The sequence below is a fragment of the Centroberyx gerrardi genome, chromosome 11 (assembly GCF_048128805.1).
Source record: "Centroberyx gerrardi isolate f3 chromosome 11, fCenGer3.hap1.cur.20231027, whole genome shotgun sequence".
Lineage (NCBI taxonomy): Eukaryota > Metazoa > Chordata > Actinopteri > Beryciformes > Berycidae > Centroberyx > Centroberyx gerrardi.
In genome coordinates this window covers 26,785,520-26,811,512 of record NC_136007.1, presented here as the reverse complement: position 1 = coordinate 26,811,512, position 25,993 = coordinate 26,785,520, and the positions used below count along the sequence as shown (strand labels likewise).

The 25,993-nt window shown below is 41.8% G+C and overlaps 1 protein-coding gene across 8 annotated transcripts in view; it reads left to right on the top strand.

The window, feature by feature from the left end:
• The window catches only part of dlg2 (discs, large homolog 2 (Drosophila)), a 179,093-nt gene that overhangs the window by 136,601 nt on the left and 16,499 nt on the right, over positions 1-25,993 (top strand). For 3 of the 8 annotated variants that reach the window (XM_078286621.1, XM_078286622.1, XM_078286623.1), the window contains 8 exons: positions 968-1,018; positions 3,298-3,422; positions 6,697-6,866; positions 7,380-7,516; positions 8,540-8,684; positions 9,933-10,074; positions 14,946-15,005; positions 22,708-22,864. In XM_078286621.1, the coding sequence (XP_078142747.1) occupies positions 968-1,018; positions 3,298-3,422; positions 6,697-6,866; positions 7,380-7,516; positions 8,540-8,684; positions 9,933-10,074; positions 14,946-15,005; positions 22,708-22,864 (987 nt within the window). Of the gene's footprint in view, positions 1-967; positions 1,019-3,297; positions 3,423-6,696; positions 6,867-7,379; positions 7,517-8,539; positions 8,685-9,932; positions 10,099-14,945; positions 15,006-16,639; positions 16,796-22,707; positions 22,865-25,993 lie in introns of all 8 variants that reach the window. The other 5 variants (XM_078286618.1, XM_078286617.1, XM_078286619.1 and 2 more) reach the window with 3 other exon arrangements.

Genomic DNA, 25,993 nt, shown 5'->3' with positions numbered 1-25,993 from the left:
AATAAAAGACCAGCACAAGACGTTCTAAAGACCTTCCTCTGTAGCACTTTGCACAGTGTTTTACATCAAAACAAATAAATGGTGCAGCGGCGCATGGCAAAGGATGAAGGAATGAATAAGGAACGCCGCCCGAATGGAGCTTAGGTACCGAGAGGGGGTGTCTTTTTCATGAGAAAATTGTCACACTTTAGCGGCCGTGTTCGCAGTTCACTGAGATCCGGCTGCTTTTCTGTTGAGGAAATGAGAACACTGCGGTGCCTCAGTCATATTTTCCTGCCTTGTAACATTATTCACTCCTATTTAGTCACCATAGTCACCAAAGCACCATAAACTGAAGACTGGAGATTTAATCAAGTAGTAACATATCAGGTTTCACTGTCTGTTCTCATTGAAAAGCCTTTACTAGCTGCCCAATTCACTGCTATTGCTAAGTCTAGTTTAGTCTCCAGGTTTCCATATTCACCCGTGTGAATCCCAAGTTCTGATAATAATATCTGATGGTATTCAGAAAACTTTGCCCACCTGGGAATATGACATGCAGCACCGTATCATATGCCCGGGTGCTATTCCTGTATGAATGCATAATGACAAGGAAGCGCTTGTTGCTAATTAATCATCTCAGTGAGACACAGGAAGAGACCGAATCCCTCTTGAAAGCTTGTATCTAGCCACCATGGGTCAGAAATAGCAAATGTTGATAAACCAGCTAAAGAGCAGACACCACCTTACACCGCTTCCCTTGAGGCGGGGCCTATTTAGCGCAGGAGTGATGAGTGGCCCCAGAAAACACCTATTACTGTAGATGTCACCTTGGTAGGGTTGGATTTGGTGGAGAGCCAACTCATAACGTCTAATTAACTAATAGAATTTTGAACAGCACGGAAATGTATTTTCATTTTAAAGCCATATACTTATAAACGGAGAGGATGTCCGAGCTCACTTTCCCCTTTCTGTTTCTTTTCCTCAGGTCAACGGCACAGAAATTGAGTATGAGTTTGAAGAAATCACTCTAGAGCGGGTGAGTATACCAGATCTCACACACACACACACACACACACACACACACACACACAATATTTAACCTCAGCAAAACTTTAGAGCACTAGGAGAATGTGCCTCAGTAAAATGGTCTCCTGAAAGCTTTAAAATAAGATGGAAGTCCAACACAGAGGGAAGTTAGAAGATCCTCATTGCTTCACCCGAGGAACAAAGGGAGTTGCCTACACTGTGTGTGGGTTGGCCAGGTGTCTAACATTATCCTCTGTACCTAAAAGTGTGTGTGGGTGGACTTTTTATTCTAGTATGAATTAGACAAGCAGTGTATCTATTCATTCTATTCATTCAAGTATGTGGGACCAGTTTGTCTAGCTCGCAACTTTTCAGATGTGCCCAGTCTAGCTTTCAGAACAGATTTTTTCCACCCTATCAAATTAGATAGATATATATATATGTATAGATAAGGAAAAGATATAGATAAGGATACTGTCAGAACTACGTACTTCCTGACCTAAAATAGCTAATTGTATGTATAAATATGGTAATGCATAATCAGTGGAACACTGATTTTTGCCAATATGCATACTTTTCTGCATAAAAACAAAGTAATAACCAGAGTCATCAGCAGCATGCAAGTATTTATAATATATTATTTATTATTATATAAGTATTTATTCATGACATTCACCTTATAAAGAAAACATCGTATCATAGTTTACACATAGTTATGCCACTGATGAACCCCAACCCCCCCAACCCCTCTACACCTCTGGCTTTGTTTATGTAGTGATTTATTAGATAGAATATTTGTCGTTTTGAGCTTTTGATATAAAGCCTGACAGTATGTAACAGCTTAACATGGTGTTTATATGAACATTATGCTATATCAACCCAGATCTGTGAGCTAGAAACAGATGTGGCACTGTTGGCATAAGCCAGTAGGCTAAATGAAAGTCTAAGTCGTTGGAGTGGAAATGTCTGGCAAGTGGATACTAACAGGCGGAGTGTGGAAGCAGTTTTGACAGCTCCAATACGATCAGGAGCAGAGGCGAGGCGAGACCAACAGCAGAGGTCAACGCCACCAAGGGCAGAACTGATTTCGGACAACAAGGGAAGCCTGCGCCGGGGCTTCAGAGACATAAGCTTTAACACAGACAATGGCCAGACTCTCTCCGAGCTCCACGGAGGAGCTTTGTATCTGTGCCCTCCATATTCATCGTCACTCTGACCAAAAATCATCTTCTATAGCCTCTGAGCCCAGACAGGCCCGTGTCTGGTCCTCTCAAGTGCTTCCCCTGGAGAGCTTAGCAGCGTTTTTTGATTTACCATTCCAGTCAGCGCAGCCCCTCAGGGAAGCTCAGTGGATTTTGTAATCAAGAGAAGCTTCTATTCCCATCAGTTAACAACTTAATCAAAGCATGACTTTCATTTTGTGAGTGGGCATCGAGGGGATTTGGTTTGCAGAGCCGACAAGGCGTGGCTTCATTTGTGAAAGGCATGGCCTTCTACAGATTTGATCCTTGTAAATATTTTGCTAGAAAACGGTGTAAAAAAGGGGGATGATAATATAACAGTTACCTCAGGAGGCTGTGTTTGACCTGACATTACAGCTAAAACCCCTAGCCACATTGTTATGGCAAAGTGAAGACTTAAAACCCCTCTCTACTTTGTAATCATACTCACGGCAGTGACACAAAAGTCATACTGTGAAATTATTGTGCATGAATATTTAACTGTCTATCAAACAAATTGCTACTCATGCTATTGAACAGAATTGAAAGTCAAAATTATAGTGAAGCATGACATAAAAAAGCTGGGAAAAATACATTCTCTAAAAGAAAATGTGTATGCTTGCAAGCACATTATTATGTATATGTAAGAGAAGATAGCACATGCATAGTAAATGTGCATTGACTTCAGTGTTTTTTTTAAAAAAAGGTAATGGGATATGAATATAAAAAACATCAACAAAAATTGGAGACACTCATCACTGCTGGACACTCATCACTTCAGTGTTGCATTAGCGTTAACATCACTGCAACAGTCATAAATAATGAATTTGTTTGCTCTCCAGAAATTGTTTACCTCTGCCTTTTGTAAAACAAGGAAAGGATAATGTGAGTTTAACAATTGGACAGTTTGGATAATAGGATGCCAAGCGTGTCTCCCGTGATGACAGGTATCCCCAAAATGTGTTTAGAAATATGCAGTCGACGTATTGACTCGGCATTTGCATTTTGGCACGGTGCGAGCGCTGCCTGCTGAGTCCCTGTTCTCTCCCTCTCCTCCCCGCTGCCGCAGGGGAACTCGGGGCTGGGCTTTAGCATCGCCGGAGGGACAGATAACCCACACATCGGCGACGACCCCGGTATCTTCATCACCAAGATCATCCCTGGAGGCGCCGCGGCAGAGGACGGACGCCTGCGGTTAGTATCCTAGACTTACCCACACAGGTTTTTAAAAAGAGCATGCCAGAAAAGTTTCCAGAAAGATGCATAGCCCCCAAAAACAGGACAGAAGAGAGAGAGAGATCCTTTAAGAGGATGACTTGAAAATAATCTCTCATCTCACCACTCACTGATGGCTTCCGAAAGCCTGGATAGATTACTGCTCACTCCTCCACTCCGGCGCTTGATAGCCTGCCCTCGGAAATCTTTACCAGAATAAACTCTGTGGGAAATGATATAACAGGATTATTTTACTGTTGATCTCTTATACATTTTGGAGTAAATTAAGCAGTGACTCCTGTGGCCTCTCTAGCAGTTATAATGGCTCTCAGGGGAGCCGTGCTGGAACCTCACCTTGTCAGTGTGTTTTGCTGATGCCTCAGGTTTCTATGAATGCTGCAAACTCATATTATCTATATTAACATTTTGTGATTCTGTAGCTAATATCAGATATTACACATATTAAACATCTGAAGAAAATCACAAAAATGAACCTGCAGTACTACAATACCAGCACTTATTGAGCTCTGATAAGCAGTTTTTAGATTCTAAAATGGTGCCTTTGTGGAAATTCTTGATATTGCTTGAGGGCAAACCATCATGTGACAACCTTATTAAATCAACAGAGGGATTGTGGATACAGTCCATCAGATCCTTTGCTACTGTAGTTTATCAAGGAAGGAAGGAAGGACGCCTCCTCTCCTCATTCATCACTAAGCAGGAGTCAAGGGCTTACCCAAGGGAAAACCGACCCTAAACTACACTTGACACCATTTGCTATTCCTGTGATCTTAGAGGCCAATACTTACCCAAAGCGTGAAACCAGATAACACACAGCTCTAATCACTGACATCATCAAGAGACAAAGCCTCAAGTTGCTCCTTTGACGATGATTTGGCCTCTTAGAACGTTTGTTGGAGCTGTTTAGTTGTAGTGCAATCATGTATGAACCAGAAAATGTATTCACATACCCATAAAATCTCCATGGTTCTGAGTGATAATGAATGGAAAACCTATTTTGTGAACACAAAGGAGCACAACTAGAATGTGCCTCTGTAATCAACAAAACAGTATTGACTCAGTGTTCTAAATTAGCTTTTGGGAGAGAGTTGTTCATGTTCACCAATCTAGACTGAGCTATCTAAAACCATAGGACTAACGTGTGGATTCCCTTTCAGGGTGGATTTTCCATTCATCAATGGTACTACATGTAGCATTTTTAAACATTAATAGGTCATTGTCAAATTAATTGTGATACCATGTATATGTATTATAAACAAACGAGATCATGGTTGAAATAATTGGTAGCCTCTATCTCACACCAATGGTATTGTTAGTGCTAGAGTTTCTGACAAATACGTACTTTGCTTCTTCGGTCAAAGGTTTTCTCCTATGCTTTACTGAAGAAGATAAACATGTTGGAAGTGATTTTTTCATAGGAGTTTAACTCGTTTCACCATCTCCTATTGGAAGAAACTGTAAACTTTAGCTCTGTTAGTGCTGGAAGAACAACACCCTCTTCCTCCTTTGTGCCATAAAGCAATCCAGGATTTCCCGCCAAAATCGGACCCAGTAGCGCACAATGTAAAATGCATTGTAGAGGCTGCCAGTCTTCTTGGCAATGATTCTGTTTGTTTACAGTAATTACACTACTGTATCAAAAAGTATGTGGTAATGATTTCTTGATGTTAAAATGCTGCACGTAGCACCTTTAATAATTTAATACTGCCACTTCAAATTTAATTGAGAAAAGAAGTAACACCTTTCTATGCTTTACTACATAATCAGTGTATTGAGCAGAAAAGTTGTGCTGTGGAGAGCAGTGCTTAGGAGTCCTGACATTATGTGCACTTGGATGCTATTCCACCAATATAAGCGGTAGTGTAAATAGTGGCTCTTGCAAATGCAATCTTTTCCATATTGTCAGTATGCTGCGGAACCATTATAACCCCCTCCTCTGCCTTTTAGCAGTAATGGGTAATGCTGGGTTTGGTTGCATGGCAGTCCCTGCTTGGTTCCAAGCTTCAGCACTAGAGCATTACTGTCAGATCATGGATGCTAGAGAGGTGTGTAATGCATGCACACCGTCAGCCCCTAGCAGATCGCAGCCGCTATAGGCCGGGCATAAATCACACTTACCCTAATTGATGGTCACCCTCTCCAAGGTGGGCAGGGAGACTTAATGCATTATGGATGGAGGGGGGAGTCTAATCCCTGTCAGGAAGAGGGCCTGAGGGGGATTTGCTTTTCTATAACATTATAGAAGCCAGACACACTTCCTATTGCTGCACTGGGACACTGTCGCAGAGCATTAGGCATACTTAATGCGCCGATTCTGTTAACAGGGCTGCATGGAGCATTTTAAGTGTTTCTCATGGAGGCTGTTGGATTGGAACGGTACTGTAGGTACAGGGATGTAGTGGAGGGTAAACCCACTTTTTTATTTATGAAAGCCTCATTCTATATGATACAAATTCACAATTTATATTCAAATTAGTTGCATCAGAGTGAGGTTTTATTTAACATTGATTGCTGTTCACCTTGTGATCACCGACTGGAGTTCATAGTTTACGTACCTTTGTATTTACCACAACATCACTGGGTAGGTATATTAGTTTAGTGGTGACATCTAAATAATAATAATACTATATATACAGTATATATGCTTAGCACTTTCCCTAAAAAAGTTCACGCAACAAAATAAAAGCAACAAAATAAACATTAAACACTCAGCTATAGTAAATAGTAAAAAACTAATGAGATGTTATGATACTTTTATTGACGCCAGAAGAGATGATGTGTAAGTTTGCTGATTCTTTCGCTCTGCTTCCCACTGGAAGTGTGTATGTGTGTGTGTGTGTTTGTGTGTGTGTGTGTGTGTTTGCTGGGTCCCAGCTGGTCCCTATGAGAACCCCCAGGAGAGTTGTGTCCTTGAGTGCCAGGGCATGGATGTTTTGGTCGACACCTCAGGGGGATTCAAACTGAGCTGCTCTCTGACTCTGGCTTCTACACACTTGTTTGCTTACCCACATGTCTACACACACTCACATCCTCACCCACATGCTGCTCTCTCACACATCACACACACACACACACATACATATATTGTAATACATATATAAGCACACACCACAAAAACTGCCTGACATGTAAAACCCACATGCCTGACCACCTTAAGTAAACACATTCCACTTATCAACAACCACCTGCATCCCCCTCCATGACCACAAATCCCCCACTCTCCCTCCTCCAGAGTGAACGACTGCATCCTGCGGGTGAACGATGCCGATGTGTCCGAGGTGTCCCACAGCAAGGCAGTGGAGGCCCTCAAGGTAGCAGGCTCCATCGTCCGGCTGTATGTGCGGCGCCGCAGACCGATGCTAGAGACCATCATTGAGATCAAACTCATCAAAGGACCAAAAGGTGGGCTTAGGCACAAAGACACAGAGTCCTACTAACTGAAGCCATGGCAGAATTATTTCAGTTTTTTAAGAAAATCCAGATTGTAAGAATCAATACAAGACTAAATTACTTGTTAACATGGATGGTGACTTATGAGCTCAACAACAGAATAAGTTTTAACTCGTACAGTAAATCGACATTTAAAACCGCCAAGTATAAAGGAGCACATGGGTCAGAGCCACAGCATCCTGACAATAGATGAAAGAAATATTTTTGTGTCCTTTGAACATTTATGTACTGTATAATAGAGAAGTGCTGGGTGAGGAAATAAGAGCCCAAAGAGATAAAGATATATTTTACGAGGCAGGAGCAAGATCCAGCGCAAGCACAGGAGGAAGATAAGGGAAGGGAGACATGGGGAAGTGTTTCTTATAGAAATGAGCTTTCAAAATGATGATATGTGTGGTGGTTTAGGGCAGGGTGGGCGAAACTAACAAGCTAATCTCATTTACACACACACACACACACACACAGGGCTTGGCTTCAGTATTGCAGGCGGAGTTGGAAACCAGCACATCCCAGGGGACAACAGCATCTATGTCACCAAGATCATTGACGGTGGCGCGGCACAGAAGGACGCCCGGCTACAAGTCGGGGACCGGCTGCTCATGGTGAGTACGCATCACCGGTCAGCAACCAGGTCTCAACTCAGTCCAGTTTTTGGACTTTGCAGGAAGATTTTTGATATTATAACATGAGATGAAAGCTGCACTAGAAAACTTTGTACTTGCAATGGAGAAGTTGGGTCATTGCAGCAACAAATAATAGGATATAGGTAAGAACACAACAAATATAACTTACGGATTATTAAAGACAAAGACACTCATTCAACAAAGTCAATGGTAACAGTACTTATCCAAATATGCAAATATGACAACATCCAAACATCCAAATATGACAATGCTGCTAATAACTATAGTCATGTTAGGCAGATTTTTAACAGTACTAGCTGTCTGCAAATTAGCAAATGGATGTATTGTGCCTTCTGTGCAGTCCAGTACTGGTAGTTGGGACTCAATTAGCAACTCTTTCACCAAGTGGGGAGAATAAGGCTCAATCATTGGCTGAGGAGATGAGCAGGGCACAGTGCCACATGGCTTGTGGTTGGCTGAGTGAAGAGTATTACTCACTGATGGCAGCCTTGGAGGAGGCAGCTATTTTCCAGTTGACACTCAAGTCCTTTGCGCCCGGATGTGTGTCTCAGGAAGCTGTACAGTTAAACAGACATCCGAAAGATCAATGACTGTGCTGTGAATCAGATTATCCTTTATACATTAACCAGGAAATGCACTCACAGATGACAATGTTGCTCGTACATCTTCTATCCAGAAGCTGATTTTAAGTCCCTGACATACGTTTTGAAACAAAGCAGCGACCTTATTTTCCCACTGCCAGCTCTCCTTAGTGTAATAGCAAGGCCTGCGGTTCAGGAGGGCATCCCTCTTCCTTAACCGGCGCTTAATTCAATTACCTTCCTACTGTCCTCTTCTCACCCGAAGACCATCTGTCATAATCCAGTCTCCTGGAGGCAGGGAGCACGCCGGTCTGGTCTGAAAGGAGCAGCGAGGAAACAACAAAGTAGTCTCTAGAACTCCTTATGTAACACGCTGGGACTGTGTCTTTCTCTGGGACAGGTAAACAACTACACTCTGGAGGAGGTGTCCCATGAGGAGGCCGTGGCCATACTGAAGAACACGGCGGACGTGGTCTACCTAAAGGTGGGGAAGCCCACCAATGTGTACTTATCAGATCCCTATGGGCCTCCTGATATCACACACTGTGAGTCCTCATCTCTTTTATTCCAACTGATCTACTCGTCTGTGAATAGAAAGCTTTTGCTGGGTAGCAGAGTGTAATACAGAGCAAATGTATGAGCTTAGCTTGTAGTATGTATGATATACGTCTGTTGTAGTCTGCAAAGGTTTGGACAAAGTTTTCAACTGTGCTAGTTATTTCACATGGGAGTTTTATGCATCTGAAGCCATATTTGAAACTATGTATATGAAATGCACAAAACTTTCAACACCTTTGTCTCTTCCATTTTCTGTTCCGATGCTTGTACAGTAGCTATAAAAAAGTATTCAATTTTGCACATTTTCTTGTGAACGTATAAAAATTCCAATAACAGAAAAATCTAGTTTGTATTCACCCCCTTTACTCACTTGGGTTAAATTGTCTCACTAAATTGTCTCAAAAACATGTCATAGCACATATTATTCATACTTCATCTTTAGGTTATAGTGAGACATTTGGAATGCATTTTATTTTCGAAATTGAATTAGTCTGACGAAGGTCCAGTTGGACCAAAACATTGTTGAGTCCACTGCTTTTCCCTGACGCACCTGCACAAACCTTTTCGGATGTGCAAGTTTTCCACTTGCTGAACGTTTTCGAAGTTGTTCTAATTTTACTTTTCTTGTGAGGAAGTCTCATACCAGATCCCTTCAGTACATCTTAATGGGATCGTGTTTTCTGCTTCACAACACTGGAGCGCAGTATGGAATTCCTGTGTACAGAGGATGCACTTTTCAGCTGGGTTTTTCTGTCCAAAATCTTCAATGACTTCCATAGTAAAGTTAGAAAAAAGAAAATGCATTGATAGTGCACACTCTGTACGTTTATATATGGTAAGGAAAGGATGAGAGTTTATTTTTTCTTTGAAACCACAAGAACTGGAATCAAATGCTGCTCTTATAAGGCAAGGTATATTTTTTTGTTATTGGAAATTTATACTGTCATATAAATGTCTTGAATTTCCACTCCACTTTGACAGAGAAAGTACTTTGAGCAGGTTTTAGGCCAAAAATCCCAACTCAGTATATTTTTAACTAATTTTGCAGTACAACAAATGTCAAGGGGGATGAATACTTTTTATAGCTGCTGCATTTGGCTTCCCAACAACATGTTATTGGAACTTACACAAGCAGATATCACATGGTTAACTTCAGCACTGGCTAGGTTGTCTGTTTATACAGCTTCCACTCTCTCTCTCTCTCACTCACTCTCTCTCACGCTCTTCCTCCTCAGCTTTCTCTCCAGCCATGGAAAATCATATCTCTTCCCCCGGCAACAGCGGCACTCTGGAGTACAAGTCTGGCCTTCCCCCCATCTCCCCCGGGAGTTATTCCCCCCTCCCTAAGCACTTACTGGGGGAAGAGGATATAAACAGGTTGGATGGTTTTTCCTTCTTACGGTAATTACCTCCCTTCCTACCAGACTACTAGAACCACAGGTAGAGGCTTCGTCTACCCCCCCCTCCTCCCTCCTGTACTTCCCCATCCTCCTGAGTCGTCTGTGTTTGTGTGGCAATTCAAAAAGCAATCAAAATCCCATTGGGAGTTATGATGCGATTTGAAAAGTCCCCAATTTTCTCCATCCTTGGATGTCCTCTCCTGTGTAAACCCTGGTGTCCGGTTTTCCCTGCAGTGCTTTTCAAAGATGGAGTCAGGACTCAAAAGTGGATTGCGGGATGAGTAAGATGTGTCCCCTAATTGATTCTTGAGAAACAGGTGCTAATGAGCCCTAATCAGTCGCCTGCAAAATGACATTCTGGTCACATTTGCAGAAACAAATATTGATGAAAAAGTGGGTCCCCAGAAACAACAATTTGAAAACCACTGGTCTGCTGTAGTCCTGTATTTGTATTGTGTTGTGTTGCCTGCTAAACATCTTCTTTTTTCTTTCTTTTGTCATTGGGTAACATGTCGGTTTATGTTTGTCATTTTTATTTAGCACATCCGCAAAGCATTGGAACTTTAAGCAAATTTTGTAGCCCATATTTACGTCCAACCAAGCCAGAAATACAGCTTATGTTGTACTAAATGTTGCTTCAAGTCCAGCGCTGTCACAGTAAGGTAGAAATGTGATTTTTTTAGTAATAGCTTTTGATTGTAGAGGACTATGTGTCTCCTATCCTACGTCTTCTAGTGGTACTTAATCATCAGTGGCAGACGCAGATGCTATCCTGCTGTCTTTCTAGGGTCAGCTGAGTTTTTTGGGTGGCCACCGAACATGAAAGTCAGGATGACATTTTCGCTCACGTATTTGTTCTCTGTCTTTTTCCCTTTCTCTATATATTTATCTATCTGTTGGGCTCTGGGATTTTCAGTCACTCCTCACCGGCAGCTGCACCTGGTCCAAACAGCTCTCCCTAAGATGCCTTACTGACGGAGTCAGTCATAGCAAAACATAAGCAGTTCCCCACTTGAGACGCACCTAATCCCATAGCAAGCTGCCACGAGGCTTGGGCCCGGGGTGGGGTGGGGTGGGATGTGGTGGGGGTCGGGGTGGGATGGGGACATGGATCAAGTTTTCTATCATACAGAGTCGTGGAGACACTCCCAACATAGTAAATCTTTGGTCTTGCTGCTCATCAAACGTCTGCAGCAGGTGGATGTTCCCCCTGGCGCTTGTCAAACATGAGGTTAAGGCTTGAGAAGCCGTCTCAGCTGGCCTACTTATTGGTTATATGTCACGGCATTTGAAGAGTGACAGACCAGGTCGGATTATGCAGCACAACAGGAGGGAAAAGTGCCGGTTATCACAATGCAATTGAACTGATAATATCTCATTCCGTAACGCCTCAATGAGATTAGGCTATTGTTGCGCGGCTGTAACAAGAATTGCATAACACTTGTCACACTGAACTTGCAAAACAAAGACTCGGCGGTGGTGAAATATTGTGGCAGTGTGATATCAAAAGCTTGTTTCAAAGGATAAGTGGAGGGTGGGTCCCTTGTGTTAAGCTTTGTTGAGTGAAGGATTAGTCCTCCATTCTCTTTGGAGCTAAGAGGTTTACTGTTTGCTCTTGGCCAAGGTGCGTCCCTAATAGCCTTCAGATTACCACGCTGACCTGAAGTGTACCAGTATTACATTAGCTCATATCACTCTTGTTCACATTGTGCCTCTCATTACAATTAGACCAAATATGGCGGATGCTCTAGCAAGCCACCACGGTACGTCCGTAACCCACAATCCATCTACAGTAAGCTCCAAGTATTTGTTTGTGGGTTTGGCTTCATTGTCTTATCACTTTGGATGTGAAATGAATCAAAGGTTGTTCCCAATCTTCTAGTTTCTTCACTAAATTCAAGATTTACTGAATTTTTCTATTAAACTGGGTGAGGAGTCTGGGGAAAATTCATTCCTCATCTCTCAGGCACAAGATGATTCAAGGCTCTTTTGATAACACAGACCACCCTGTTTACTTCCTCAGAGTAAATTAGAGCACAGTCACAGCTCTTGCAAGCAAAGATACACTTGCTGGCAAAATAACCTGAATAAGATATCATTGTAATAGTAGTATTGTAATGTTTATGGTTTGCAGATTTCTACTCTAGATGTGTACTGTCTATTGTCAGTTATCAGCATACTAAAATGACTACTTTATTGAATCTAACATCATGTTAATCAGTCCAAATACATTTAGTTCTATACCTGTTCATTTGATAAGGCTGAAAATACTAACATTACAATCTGCACTTTAACCGCAGTCATGTCACAAGCTTTGTTATGAGAGCATGGAGCCAAAACATCAAGCTATATTGCTGTACAAATACTTATGAAGCTCAGAAAAAGAAAAGAATCTCAGGCTAATTCAGGCTAAGGTCAAGCTAATTGCTCACATCTTCTCTGAAATTCTCCTTTGAAGCGCCAGTGTGTTGGCGCTCCTGTCCTTTCCTTTAATATTACATATAACCAGAAGCTGCTCTCGAGAGGTGCATGGCATTAAATTCTCCTGCTAGTTTGTTGGAAATTGTCAGAGTTGGTTTCAAGCGTTTCAACTGCGAAACCTTACCAAGTTGAAGGCAAATTAATTAAAGATAAGAAGGAAGGTTTAATCCTCCTACAGGCCAGCTGGGACAGTCAGACTCCAGACTCTTAATGGCACCTATAGCTCCATACCAGGTCACTGCGTTTTAGTCTGATGTGGACTGACTGCCTGCCTCCGCTCAGCTAGTTGCACTATGAATGATTCAGCAAGAGGAATCCAGCCAACTGCCCTGACCTCCTCCCGCTGCTGCATCTTACCGCTGGATCATTACTGAAGCTCAACACGAGCATAAAACCCCAAATTCAAGGTGGAATAACACAGACGCGGAGTAACGATGACTCAGCTCGGCTGGTAATAAAGGCTTCGGATCTGAGGCATGTGTTAGATCTGTCCCTCCAGTTTAATATAAAGTGCGTCATTTCAGTGACTGATCTCAGACCAAGATGACTTCTTGATGTGGTTTCAGCCTCATCCCGTGTCCTCGCTCTCTTCTTCAGTCTCTAGTCATTGGTTTCAAGAGAACATTTGGTTTTCTGAAGAAAAGCGTTGTATCGGGAGGATCCGCTGGTCTCATTTAGTTTGGTTTCCCAAGACCTTCACACTCTTTCATTGATAGTAGTTTGACAGTACTGCCATGCTCATTAGCGAAAAATCCTCGCCTGTTTGGCAGCTAGCATTGTCTCTGAAGCAGGGATGTAGTGGAGGGTAACCCCACCTGAACTCAGTTTACCCACCGTTTTATTTGGGGAATAGTTTACCCACCTTTTTAGGCTGATGAAAATATTAATGATGTGAATTTGTAGTGTACATTATAGAAAGTACTATTAAACTGAGTTATATGAGGATAAGACTAGACTAGGCTAAGTTATATGAGGATATGGCATTTTAAGGGGGAAAAATAGCCATTTCTTTACAATAAGTGCCAATAAGTGATGATCAGCAGTTGGATGACTCCAATTCATCAGGTTCATCATTACCCATATTTTTGTTTACTTTTTTATTTATTTACCAATGATACATTTCTTGAGATAGTTAATGCCGTTTCATGATGAACCATCTTGTTGCTCAAGTGTGCCATGAGGTAAGCAACAAAGTGTGTAGTTGGACACAGCTACCTACAGGACGACATTTTGGGAAATCATTTTTTTGAGGTGCGGTCAATCCCAAAATGTCAGATGAGTTGGCATGGAGAAAGACTCAAAGAAACCTGAAAGAAAACCTGACCCACCCGAACTGTCAAGCAAGGATCGTGGTGTGCGATTGAGTGTCGCTGTTATTTAGAAATGATCCCAGAAAGCCTTAGGCATAACATCCCTCCATCAGCCAGAGCCAGCCGGTAGGGATGTAGATGCTGGGACGAAGATGTTTTCATGTTTGAACAGGGCGCAAACACACAACAGTCAGTCAGAGAGAGAGAGAGAGAGAGAGAGAGAGAGAAAGCAGGAATGATGGAGGATGGGAGAAAGAGAGAGCGATGGGGTGTTGTCGTTGTGCTGCAGTATGCTCTGGGCAGTCCAAGCAGTGACATCACGAGTCTAGTCCATGCGACACTGTGTGTGTGTGTGTGTGTGTGTGTGTGAGTGTGTGTGTAAATGAGCTAGTGTGCAGGCAAGACCTACAGTAAATCCATCTACTCTAATCTGCAAAAGTATGGCTCCCAGCCTCACAACAGTGCACACACACACACACAGACTCAGTGTCACAAACATGTCACATACATTATGCATAAATTACTGCTTTGCAAACTCACATACTGTACTGCATGCTCCAGTTAACACCCTCGAATCCACGTCAGTTCACACTCACAACAGCAGACATGCACACATTCAGCCTTCACTGAATGTTTAGCCAACGATAGAAAATTGCACTGTGCCTGTGCCAGATTAGCATCGCTTTTCCATGCAGGCATATATGAACTAATAGACTCTGATTTAATATGTTTGGCGATGATGTTGTTGAAGAACCTCTATAAATCCCTGACATGGTCAATGCACTTCAGTGTTTTTGAGGATGTGGCTTTTTCTGTTTTCACTTTCCTTTCTCCTCAATGTAGCGTTTTGCTTTCTGTAGCATGCCTCCAAGTGTCACTGTCCAAGCAAATTTCGTTCTTTCTGTCTTTTCAATTTGGTTAATGTGTATAAAAATGTATAAAAATGCAACATTTTAAATAGCAGAATTCCAGCATAGGATCATCTCTGATGATTTTATGCTACAAAGTCAGTAATGATGTTATGGAAAGTTAACTTGTTCCATCTACCTCCACTTAGAAATCCCTCGATAGATGACGGGGAGGGTCACAGGTTTGATTCCCAGCACTTCCAGTTGAGGTGAGATATTTCGTGTGGTCAGACACACACTTGTATGCTCTTGCACGTTCGTCATCCCATGTCACACAGTTTTCAGCGCAAGGCATCATTTGAATTAGACATCACGAGACCACAGCTTGTTTTGAGTGAGCCTTTTGTTTTGTACGCCTGAACAACCATCACTGAAACGATTCTGAAGTGCCGTTGTATGTGTCTATATATTCATGTTTACCTTTCTCCTTAAAGGTAACCTTTCTATCGCACTTCATATCATCTACAACATTATGCAATGGTGGCTTTGATAAAGATTTAGAATCCATGCTGATAATGTCCAAAGTACATTATGTTTTGTTTGTTCACATATTTATTGGCCAGTATGAGATAGTTTTACATTTTGTTTAGTGTAGTTAGAAATAGATCTTGCCAATAAGGAAAACTAAAAAGAATACATTTCTTTGTGCTTGTTATGAAATTAGAGGCTAATGCTTTCACCCTCCCTGCAATATTCATCCTTCTCTCCCTCTGTCCCTCTCACTCCCTGCGTTACAGTATTGTCTTTTCCTCTCTATCTGTCGGTCATGACTGTCACATTCACTCACTTTCTCTTTCACTTCGTTCTGTTCTCTTTCTACCATGCACATGGAGAGGCAGGTCTAAGTGGGGGAAAAAGGACAGTAAAAAACACAGGGTACATCAGGGTACAGATTCTTGTCCCCTATTTGTGCATTTTCTTGTGCTACAAAATTAATTCAAAATACGTTTATTTGGGACTTTTGGACTACAATCTATGCAAAGTGCTTTTTTCGGTTAAAGTGGAGTGTAAATACAAGATATTTATGCGAAAGATTGAAGGGTTTCACCCTGTTTATTCACTTGGGCTATATAATGTCTCATTGGATAAATCTTTCATAACATACTGCATATCATTCATTCTTATTCTTTAGGTAATAGTAACCAGGTCTTATACCAGGCTCATTCAATACATCTTAATGGGATTTTATGGGTGTTTTCTGCTGCTGAATACTGCAGTACTGTGTGAAATACCTTTCCCATTTATGAATGACATTTGAACCCAGTTCCTGTGGATGCAAAGAAAAACAAAATACCCATCCATCACTACATATAAATCCACAGAGAGTGTGATTTTTTTGTGGGGCACTGTCGTGGTGGTGGTCTGTCTGTGTGTGTAGACACATTATTGTTATCAACACAATTACTTCATCCTTACACCACAGGTTCCCCCTATAGAGTAAATGACCTGATTAGATTTTGGAGCACCTCGCTGCATACATTTGCATATTAATGAGGACAAACTGATTTTCTTGACACTACTATAACTCCTTAATGCTTTAAGGAATACCACCCATGGAAGACAAGTATTTCGACATAGAAATATTTCCTAATTAATGCATTGATTACTTTAATTAATGACAGCATTAACATAACTGGTGATTGCGGCGGGACATTAGGCAGCTCGAGTGCCTCTTGTCTGTTATGACACTTTTTTGCTGTCCCTACTTTGTCTCATACCTCTTTCTTTCTGTCTTTCAACACACCTCTGTCATCTCTCTCCATCCCTCCGTCCATTCCACTCATTCCCCGTCTCCTTCTCCGGGCACTAACCTCTCTGCTCTTGTCTCTCACCCCCCTTGTAGGCCTCCCGAACCAGTTTACAGCACTGTGAACAAACTTTGCGACAAAGCACCCTCCCCCCGCCACTATTCCCCAGTGGAGTGCGACAAAAGCCTCCTCCACTCCGCCCCCCTCCCAACTTATCACTTAGGCCTGTTCCCTGACTCGGACGTCACCAGGTACTTTCCACCGCCACCACCACCACCCCCCACCCCGCTGTCCCCCCACCCCACCATATACATGGCATGGCATGATACCGTACAGTCCCTCAATTCCCCACCCTCCACCCTCCACCCTCCACCCCACCCACAAAACTCCCGGTCTTGCTTTCTTAAGCCAGCATGCCTCTCTTCCCTCCGCTCGCCTCACTTTCTGCACGGCTCTGATTTAGCAGGAGCTTCCTTAGCCCTTATCTATGGCCGGCACATTGCAGCTTTTATCGAAGTCGGGCTCACACTGTACGCGGAGGGGGTCGGTCGCTCCTGTCGCAAAAAGGAACCTATGTTAGAATAAGGCGGGGCGCGTGAGATTCGGAAAGTCGCCGAAGCAAATGTAGCAGTATTCCATTTAACTTCTAGAAGTAGTTTTAAAATTTGTTTTGGCATATCGAAAAGAAGGTAATGCACATGAAGGAAACTACGGTTATGTGTGTAATGTGCTCTCTTGCATGTAACGCAGTTATACATTGCTATAGTTGGTCTGGTCATAAATGTAACATTGTGAAGGCTGTTGCTTGCTGCCAAGGTGACATGTGACCTTGTTTGTTGTAGTAAAATACTTTTACTAACCCTATAATTTCAGCCCTGACCTTTAACCTCTGCTGTAAACACTTACCAATGCCTAAAACGAACCATATATCACCCCTCTGTTTATGTGTACTCAGATTTAGTGCGTGGAGAAGAAACAGTATTGACTTAGAATAAAGTAATGCTTAATGTTATGTATTTCACAAGTTGTAGCTCGATAGCCGGGGTTGGACCCGACTATTAGTGTCCCTGGTTTCAGCGCTGTTACTTTCACAGCTCAGTTCTTTCATCGCTTCATTGTAGTCTCAAGCGAAATGCGAATAAAAATGAGTTATAAGTGCATCATTTCCAATGACTGACCCAATATAGGGTGAATCACAGCTCGGGGACCGCCAGGCAACCGGAGGTGCACTAAAGAGTCATCGGATGAGGAGCCTGTATTGACAGCTCCGAGATTGCTTACTGAGTCATTCAGTGGCCGAGCGTCTCTGTCGGCGCGGCCCCGCTCCGCTCGAAATGAAGCGGCACTGTTAAATTAGATGAGCAACGACCTTTTAAAACATCTTCTTTTGATAACGCAGCAAATCCCCTACTTCAGATATAGCGGTTTAATTAATTTAAGTCTATCACTACACTTCTTCATTAATATTTTCTTTTATCAAGACTTTAAACACATAGGATTTGATGAATATTTGAGCACTTTTGGTACGTAACACGATGCGAAAGAGCTCATGTTGTGGTTTGATCTCACTCTTATTATCTCTCATAAAATTTTAAACATAGAAGTTCTATTGCTTACATACTGTGTATTTACATATTTTATGCAGCCGTGGAGTATTTTACGTGCAAAGTTGCTCTTACCACTTTCCAGCAAATACAAACTTGTGGCAGAAAGATTTCTACATTGGAAAAGCTTCATAACTTGTTGTCTAACATATTTTTAACATGTATGTTTTGGCTAGAAAACTGGTACATTATTTAACAGTGTAGTATGTTGCGAGGAGCGCGGCTAGATGGTGCAGAAAGTAATCCAGCTATATTAACCTCTGCCACCGCTATAGACTTGAGAGTCTTCTGTTGACCGGGGAATTATGTGAGTGTGTGAGTTGCATCCAAACCTTATGAAAGATCTGTTTGTTACTGTTTTATTGGAATAGTGACACACTGTAAAACAAATGTGTTTTCAGGGCTTCCTTTTATGTGGTTGTAGGCATCAATGGACCGATCCCTCCTTTAAGATGTTGGCCTGAAAAAGGTTTTAACGCTAGAAAGGCCAAGCTGCCATTAATTGGCTGCTGTTTTGGACTTTAAAATTGATATCTCAGCTTTTAAAATGTCCCTCCATCACCTTTCCTAGCCCTACTTTCTGTACAAACCAGAATCACACAAGGAAATCGTGGCTGTAATTATACTCACCCTTTCAATTGGGGCTTCTCTTGAACGTCCTCCAAAATCCATCGGCCTCTCTGGTGATGACTAAACAAAACCAAGCGACAGTGAAAGGGGCGTCCAGCTCTCCCTCCTGTGGAGATTTTGGTTTTTGCAGCTTGTGATGTGCATCTTAATAGGGCACCACACATACTGCGTCGCTGGCAAGGCCTACTGCCTATAGTTACAGGCCGCTTGTCTGACCCAGAGAGAAACTAGACGACTGTGAAATGTTCAGCGGTTGTTTGGATACTGATAAGCAGTTGTTTCTTAGTCAGTCAGCACAGCTTGAAGAGTGAAAGGATTCTTCTAAACCTTGATGAGACAGAGTGTGGATGCTCTGGGACCGTTTCAAGGGTCATTTTCCCAGTAGTGGATTAAACCTATAGTCTTATTAGCAGCACTGCGTAGGTCTGCCTTTATTTGGAGCCTCACCTCGCCTGCCCAAACACATTTGACAGCCAGTAACTCACCCAACCTGTCGTAGTGTAGATACCTGATCCAAACAGATTACCAGTTACCAGTTTTAAATAGTCAGTCATCTAATCCATCAGAATTCTCTAACTCAAACTAATCTGAATACATTTTGTCACTTTTGATTGACTGCGCTTCCACATTCTGTAGAGTACACATTTAAATGAATAACTTATTCCAATTTACACACTGTAAAGTGTTATTATCAACTATGATTTTAACGTGTAAAATTCTGTTTATGTCTATAATTTGACATAAACAGCATTGATGGATTTTTTTCCATAAAACATGTTTCTCAGTAAACCAACAAGGAATCAACTGTTTATGATGTTTTTTACAGTAACTGTAACCAATTACAGTTCAGATGACAGTAATGTGAAATATGTAGTTACACCCCAACCCTGTCCACACCCAACCCAAATCTGCCAATGAGTGCTTTGTTTAATTTGATACTGCTTCAGTTTGGCTGCAGTAAGAGGCAACTCTCATGAAGTTAAGAAACAGCAGGATGTTTTTTCTTTTTTTCTGAAAGGAGAAAAGGAAGTTTTGAGAATCGTATTTCACATTGGGATATTTTGCCCTCTTTAGCTTCTATGGCCTGTTTTGCTTCGGACATAAGGTTGTTATTTTTTTAACATTTGTATATACTTTTGATCTTTTCATTTTTGTGCTTTCTACTTCTCTGAGAGGCTTGCAATATACTTTGTCATGAGAACCTCTTTTAACAAAAATGAAGGTTGTGATTTCAAATGACTGCTGATGTACAGTGGAAGTTGAATTTTGGCTTTATTTATTCCTGCAATAGCAGGTAAACTGTCAACTTGTGTATCTCACAGACGACCTGTAAATCTTCGACCACTAGCTGGCAGCCTTTGCTGAAGTCACTGGGACAAGATGGCACCACAGAATTGAATTTTAAATTATGAAATAATTTAGAGTACGATTGTTGAAAAGGCTGTTTGCATTTTTGCAGTTTGCTTATCAAGTATTTTTCCATTAAACCTCACTGCTGTATAAGTAAGCCTGAGTGAAATTTGCACATCAAATCATTGTTAGGTTCAACAATGAGAAACCCTGGTTCACCAAAGGAACTAAGGTTTCCAAGAAACATCAAGGAACAAAGCTATTAGACGATGAACAGAGTTTAAGGCAAATCACAAACTATCACGGCAATGAAAGCTGTCAAAACACAGTTTAATTCGATATTGGAGAAAGACTTCTCCAAAAAGTGCTGGTGTTTTCTTCAGAAGACCAGTTCACAGACACAAGAGCTCAGTTTCCTCTTTTCCCAATACTGGCCAACTGATGCAATCTGCTCTATGGTCATTTTTAAAGAAAATGACCTCATCTTTCAATGTCCAGATTGGACGTGGCGTCTTCCAGTATGTCAACTGATCCTGGTTCAATTTTAAAGCTCCATCTAGAGTATCATCACATCCTCCATCACAGTCCAGTTTACCCTTATCTTAACTCTGTACCTTAGGTTTACATATTGGGCTGCATACAATAGATCTAGCTGTAGTATTAGTGTAGTACTGCCTTTCAGTCTTTACACCTGACTACAAAGGCTTTTGGAACTAGGTGCAGTTGGAAATGAACACAGTTGATAACAGTGTTGCTTTTCAAACGCTATTAATTTATTGTAGCTTATTAGTCATATGTATAATATCAAGTGAATGAGGTCCCTGATCAATCATGCATCCACTGCAGCGCGCTGATTCAATTTCCCATGTGGACCATAATGTGCGCGTAGGCGTACTTACAAACACGACAGCAGTATTCCAGTCACAAAGTGTTTATTTTCCAGTGATAAGCCATCTTGGGCTACGATGGATTTTATCCACAGACAGAGTGCAGAGTATGTTACACAAATGAGGAAGAAAATTCTCTCCATATTAAGTCTCTTGTGCCCTTTGCATGATTGCTTTCTTGAGCTGCCCCACAGCAGCTTTCTACAAACTCCTCTAATATCTATTTAGAATAAAATGTCAGTTCAGTCTGTAGGGCGTCTAAATCACATTGATGTGTAATCAAAAGTCATTAAACTTGCCGGGTTTCTTATAGGCAAGGGTGGTTGCCCATGGCAGTGCCAAGATTGGAATCTGTGCATCTCTATTCTGATAGAAATGCCAGTTCACCCCAGAAGTTACAGTTCATCCCAAAACATCATACCTACATGATCTTGGCTAGTTCAGTAGAGATTGGTGAACATCAACAAGTTATTACCAAAGCTTGAAACAGGAGAGCCAAGACTCTAGACTTTAGGGTCATTTTCTAGGAACATACTTGTAGTTTTTCTGTGCCAAATTTGAGAAAGGTCTATGATATATTTTACTTTATAAAGGACAGACTAAAACAATTGGTGCTGCACAGAGGGTCCATAATTAGAACCTCCAGGGACCAGGGAGAAATTAAGTCAATTTTCAACAGCTTTGCTCTAAAAAGCCTTAAGGAAAATGGCCCGCAGTGACTGATGAAGGGGCCATACTCATACGCCATGCTCCTGTAGTTGATGCATTTATCAGCAGATGGCAGTATGCTGCCAAAGATGGAGGATAGCGTTCATGATGAGATTACTGTACTGGTGCTAACGGTTCTCCTTGGGAAGGGTAATGTATTCTTGCTGCGAGACACTGGAATCTGTCACCAGCTGATAAGCATGGTGGCAATACAGTTGCAATGCTTACATCAGGAGTTCTCAAAACGGGGTCCGGGGACCTTGAGGGGTCCTTGAGGAGGTTCCAGAGGGTCCCGAGCAAAATGAGGAATATCTTAAATTCACTATTATTTGATTCACTAGAGATTATCCCCATTTGAGAATGTATAAGACTGACTAATCATGGGTTTCACTCTCACCACTGTTGTCTCCCACATAGCCTACAGTGTAGACAGTTCTACAATTCAGTGCTAAACAACAAAAATCTTCCCATATGGGGGTGGCTGGGACAAAATCTCATCAAACGGGCATCCGGGGGCCTAATCTGCGTCTATTTTGGGGTGTGTAACATGAAAGTGTTTGGGAGCCTCTGCTTGAAATGAACAGCAACAACAACAACCCAGTGGGAGCTGGTGCCAGGAGTGTTTTTCAGTATATGTCTGCATGTACGCACACATCCCACACCTATGCATATGTCCGAGCGAGTGTGTGTGTGTGTGTGTGTGTGAGAGAGAGAGAGAGAGAGAGAGAGAGAGAGAGAGTGAGTGTGTGCCGAGGTTCCTTTTTCATCAGAATCGGGGACAAGTGATCCTAAGTAGAGCACCATCCCCCTGTGGAGCTCCAGCAATCTTTGTGCTCCGCCGCCTGTAGCCGAGCAGCACAGAGGCTTGTGTCGGCGTTGCTGTGCGAGCGTTGTCCACCTCTCTCTCTCTTCTCTCCTCCGGCCGAAGATGCTGCGACCCTCCGACTCCCCCGAGCTGATGTACTATCTCACCTGTCTGTACAGGGAACCCAGGAAGGTGGTGCTCCACAAAGGCTCCACGGGCCTGGGCTTCAACATCGTGGGTGGCGAGGACGGCGAGGGCATCTTCGTCTCCTTCATCCTGGCGGGAGGGCCCGCCGACCTGAGCGGTGAGCTGCGGCGAGGCGACCAGATCTTATCGGTTAGTGCGCACCGGCCGCCACCTAAGCCCCATTTTTAATAAAGAATACACACCCGTGTTATAAGAGATTTAGTGGGATTTGATCCTTAGATTAAAAAGATGCCACCCAGATTGTATTTCAGCATCTAGATTTTGGGTGTGTTCTCGTGTGTTCTAGAAATGTTTGACCTGCAGGTTGAAAATGAGTTCTTGATCAAGTCAAGTCAAGTCAAGTTTATTTATATAGCCCTTTATCACAAGCATGTCTCAGAGGACTTTACAGAGAATGTGTCTAGCTAGGTCTAACTAAACACAATCAGTGGTAAACAAAATTTTGTAGGACAAACATAATGAAAAACACAAGGTAGGTAGGAGCAGATTTAGCGAGACAAACAATCTGCCTATTCTATATAGCCTAACTTACCCGATGTGTTGATGTTTCTTAACCAATCATAATTCAAAATACAGATGTCTTTTACTCTGTTGGTTACAAATATTACAAATGTAAGCACCCTAAACTTAGCTTAGCTGTCACATACTGAGAGTCCTTATATCAAAAGTGAAAAAAACGTCTTCAAACCAATAAATCAAAGTCAGTAATGAGGCAACAGGGTTTCAACAAGGGTCCCAAACTGCAGTTATAGATCGAGGTTTAAAACAGTGAATGCTTCTAAGACCCGTTCTATATATTACAAGCATATATTAAATGGAAAGTGTTACAGTTAAAGTGTTACTGGCCTAGATTCCTTTTCAGGGCCCAACAGGGAGATCCATGTCTTTCTTTTTATTCTTCACATCACATCACATCACATCACATCATCACTGTAATATTCCTCTAATATTCTTATAGAGATATATAGTGTGTCTGTGGTACTCAATCGTGAGTTTATAGTGATCATATTGTATCACTATAACATTTCTACAATACAATGTCGGAAATGATATATTGTTTAAATCTTTGGGATATTCTTATAGCATCCCTCTAAATTTTATTGTAGGACTATATTTCTTTTTGTACTTTAGCGTAATATAGTTCTTTCTTCTCAAGCTACATTTGGCACTGTAAGTGGAATTGTGGCCAGTATTTACTTGTAAATGAATTATTCTTGCTTGATTTTCCATTACATTAAGGTCTATACTGTAGCAAACCAACCGTGGCTTTTTGCATTTATGCATTCTGCAGCTTATGTATACCAAATTGGTCTCTTGCGTCATCTTGTCATCTCTTGCTTTTAAGATGATGCAACGCTAGCTTTTGTTATCCATTGTACCAAACCTAGGAATCCATTCTTGTTTAGGGTGTATGACTAGCCCTTCCAGGAATTTCTCAGATCTATTAATTTGAAAACATGGTAAAATGTAGAATGACTTTGGTGTTATTTTTATCATATCCGAGTAGCTTTTCATCATGTCAAATGATGAAACTTTATTGCAAATGAATGTCACGGTGAATAAGTGAAGATTCTAAATTAGATGATTTAACCTGTCTTTCAAATAATCCAGGTCATATTTGATAGACTGTTTCTGATGCTCCTGTGCTCTGATTTCCCCATTTATAGGTGTCGGCTTATTTTGCGCCCATATTGCATACCACCAGAGCATTTGAGCATGTAAACAAATGTATGTGTGGAAAACAGCATCTGGCCCTGAATCTAGTTGGCATGAGACCAGGTGGTTTAATTCCACACATCTCATTCTGAAGCCTTTAGAACAATACGGTAATTGGTAATGTGGACATGATCCAAAAACAGTGCTCCTGGTTTTAGGTGAGTCAAATCTACAAACTGGGAGGCTTTTAAGGTACACGTGTAACATTTGCCTACAAGCAAAAAGGATGATTATGATCATATAGTGTATTGTACTGGAGGGCCATGTAGAGCAATAGCTTTCAACCTTTTTGGTATGGAACCCCAAAAAACAAAACTTTTAATTTTCTTTTTCAGGCTATTTAATTTGTTTAATCATTTAATCATCATTTAAACAAAATATAATGTAAGAAATTTAAATTTACATCTTGCCCACATCCAATCAGCCCCACCTCCCCAAAATCATCTTGCGACCCCCATTTGATTTGGTGATGTCTGTCGGGTTTAGCTGCCTATGTGGTTAACTGGACTGTTGTGCTTTCAAACCGCACAATGGATTGAAAAAACACTTTATTTAGTCAGCTAGGCTACTTGAGTCAAATATTACTCCACTGTCATTAAGGGTGTGGCTTTACAATCACGGATTAAAACCACGACCTGAATTTTCCAGGCCACAATAGCCATGAGTGCAGGATAACAAACAAACAAACAAAAAGCAGTGTAGGTAGAGTCTCTTATGACAACTGACTGGGATCATCAACAGACTACACAGTGGGCAGTAGATGAGCGGAAGTGATTGTTCTGCCTCATTATAGCTAATTGTAATAGTTTGCCTCCCACACTAACGCCACGCTGTGCAACAGATTAGACTGTCTCATTTCATTACAGCCTTGTGGTACACTGCGGCCAGCAGATTGTTAAATCAACCCGGCACAGTCTGACGGTTAATTTCGGTCCAATCAGCACCTCAGTCTACCTTGATGAAAGCAGGCGGTTAACATTCCAACGGTGGCCTGGTTTTGAAGTCTAAGAATAACTTGCTCTGTCTCTCCCCACCTAATGGGCATGCACTTCTTTCTCTCTCTTTGGTGCCTTCGCTACGTTCACATCCAGCACGCCTCGTATTGCTTTTACACCGGTGGCTATTTGGTCTGCTGCCATCGTTCAGTTGCCCTGTCACCGGGGGTTTGTTCCCAACAGCATGCCACACCAAATGTTAATGAGGGAGTGTGGCCAACATATTGTTAGAGATAACCTATAAAACATTCCCATAAAGATGCTCCTTGTAGCATTTTCTGTAACATCAATAAATCATAACCAGATTCATTTTGAGACATTAGTATAATTACCACAAACATACGAGACCAACACCAAGAATATTGGCAGCATCTACCAGCCTCTATACATTTTAAGTCGTGTGTCTCCGGGTCCAATTTTGCGGGAAATCTGCTGGATGCTTTACAGCACAAAGGGAGATTGCTTTACGGCACAAAACAGGGAGATCTTTTCGTTGTACTTTAACCGTGGACATTTGGCTAGGATGGTAAATTTGTGCTTAATTAGT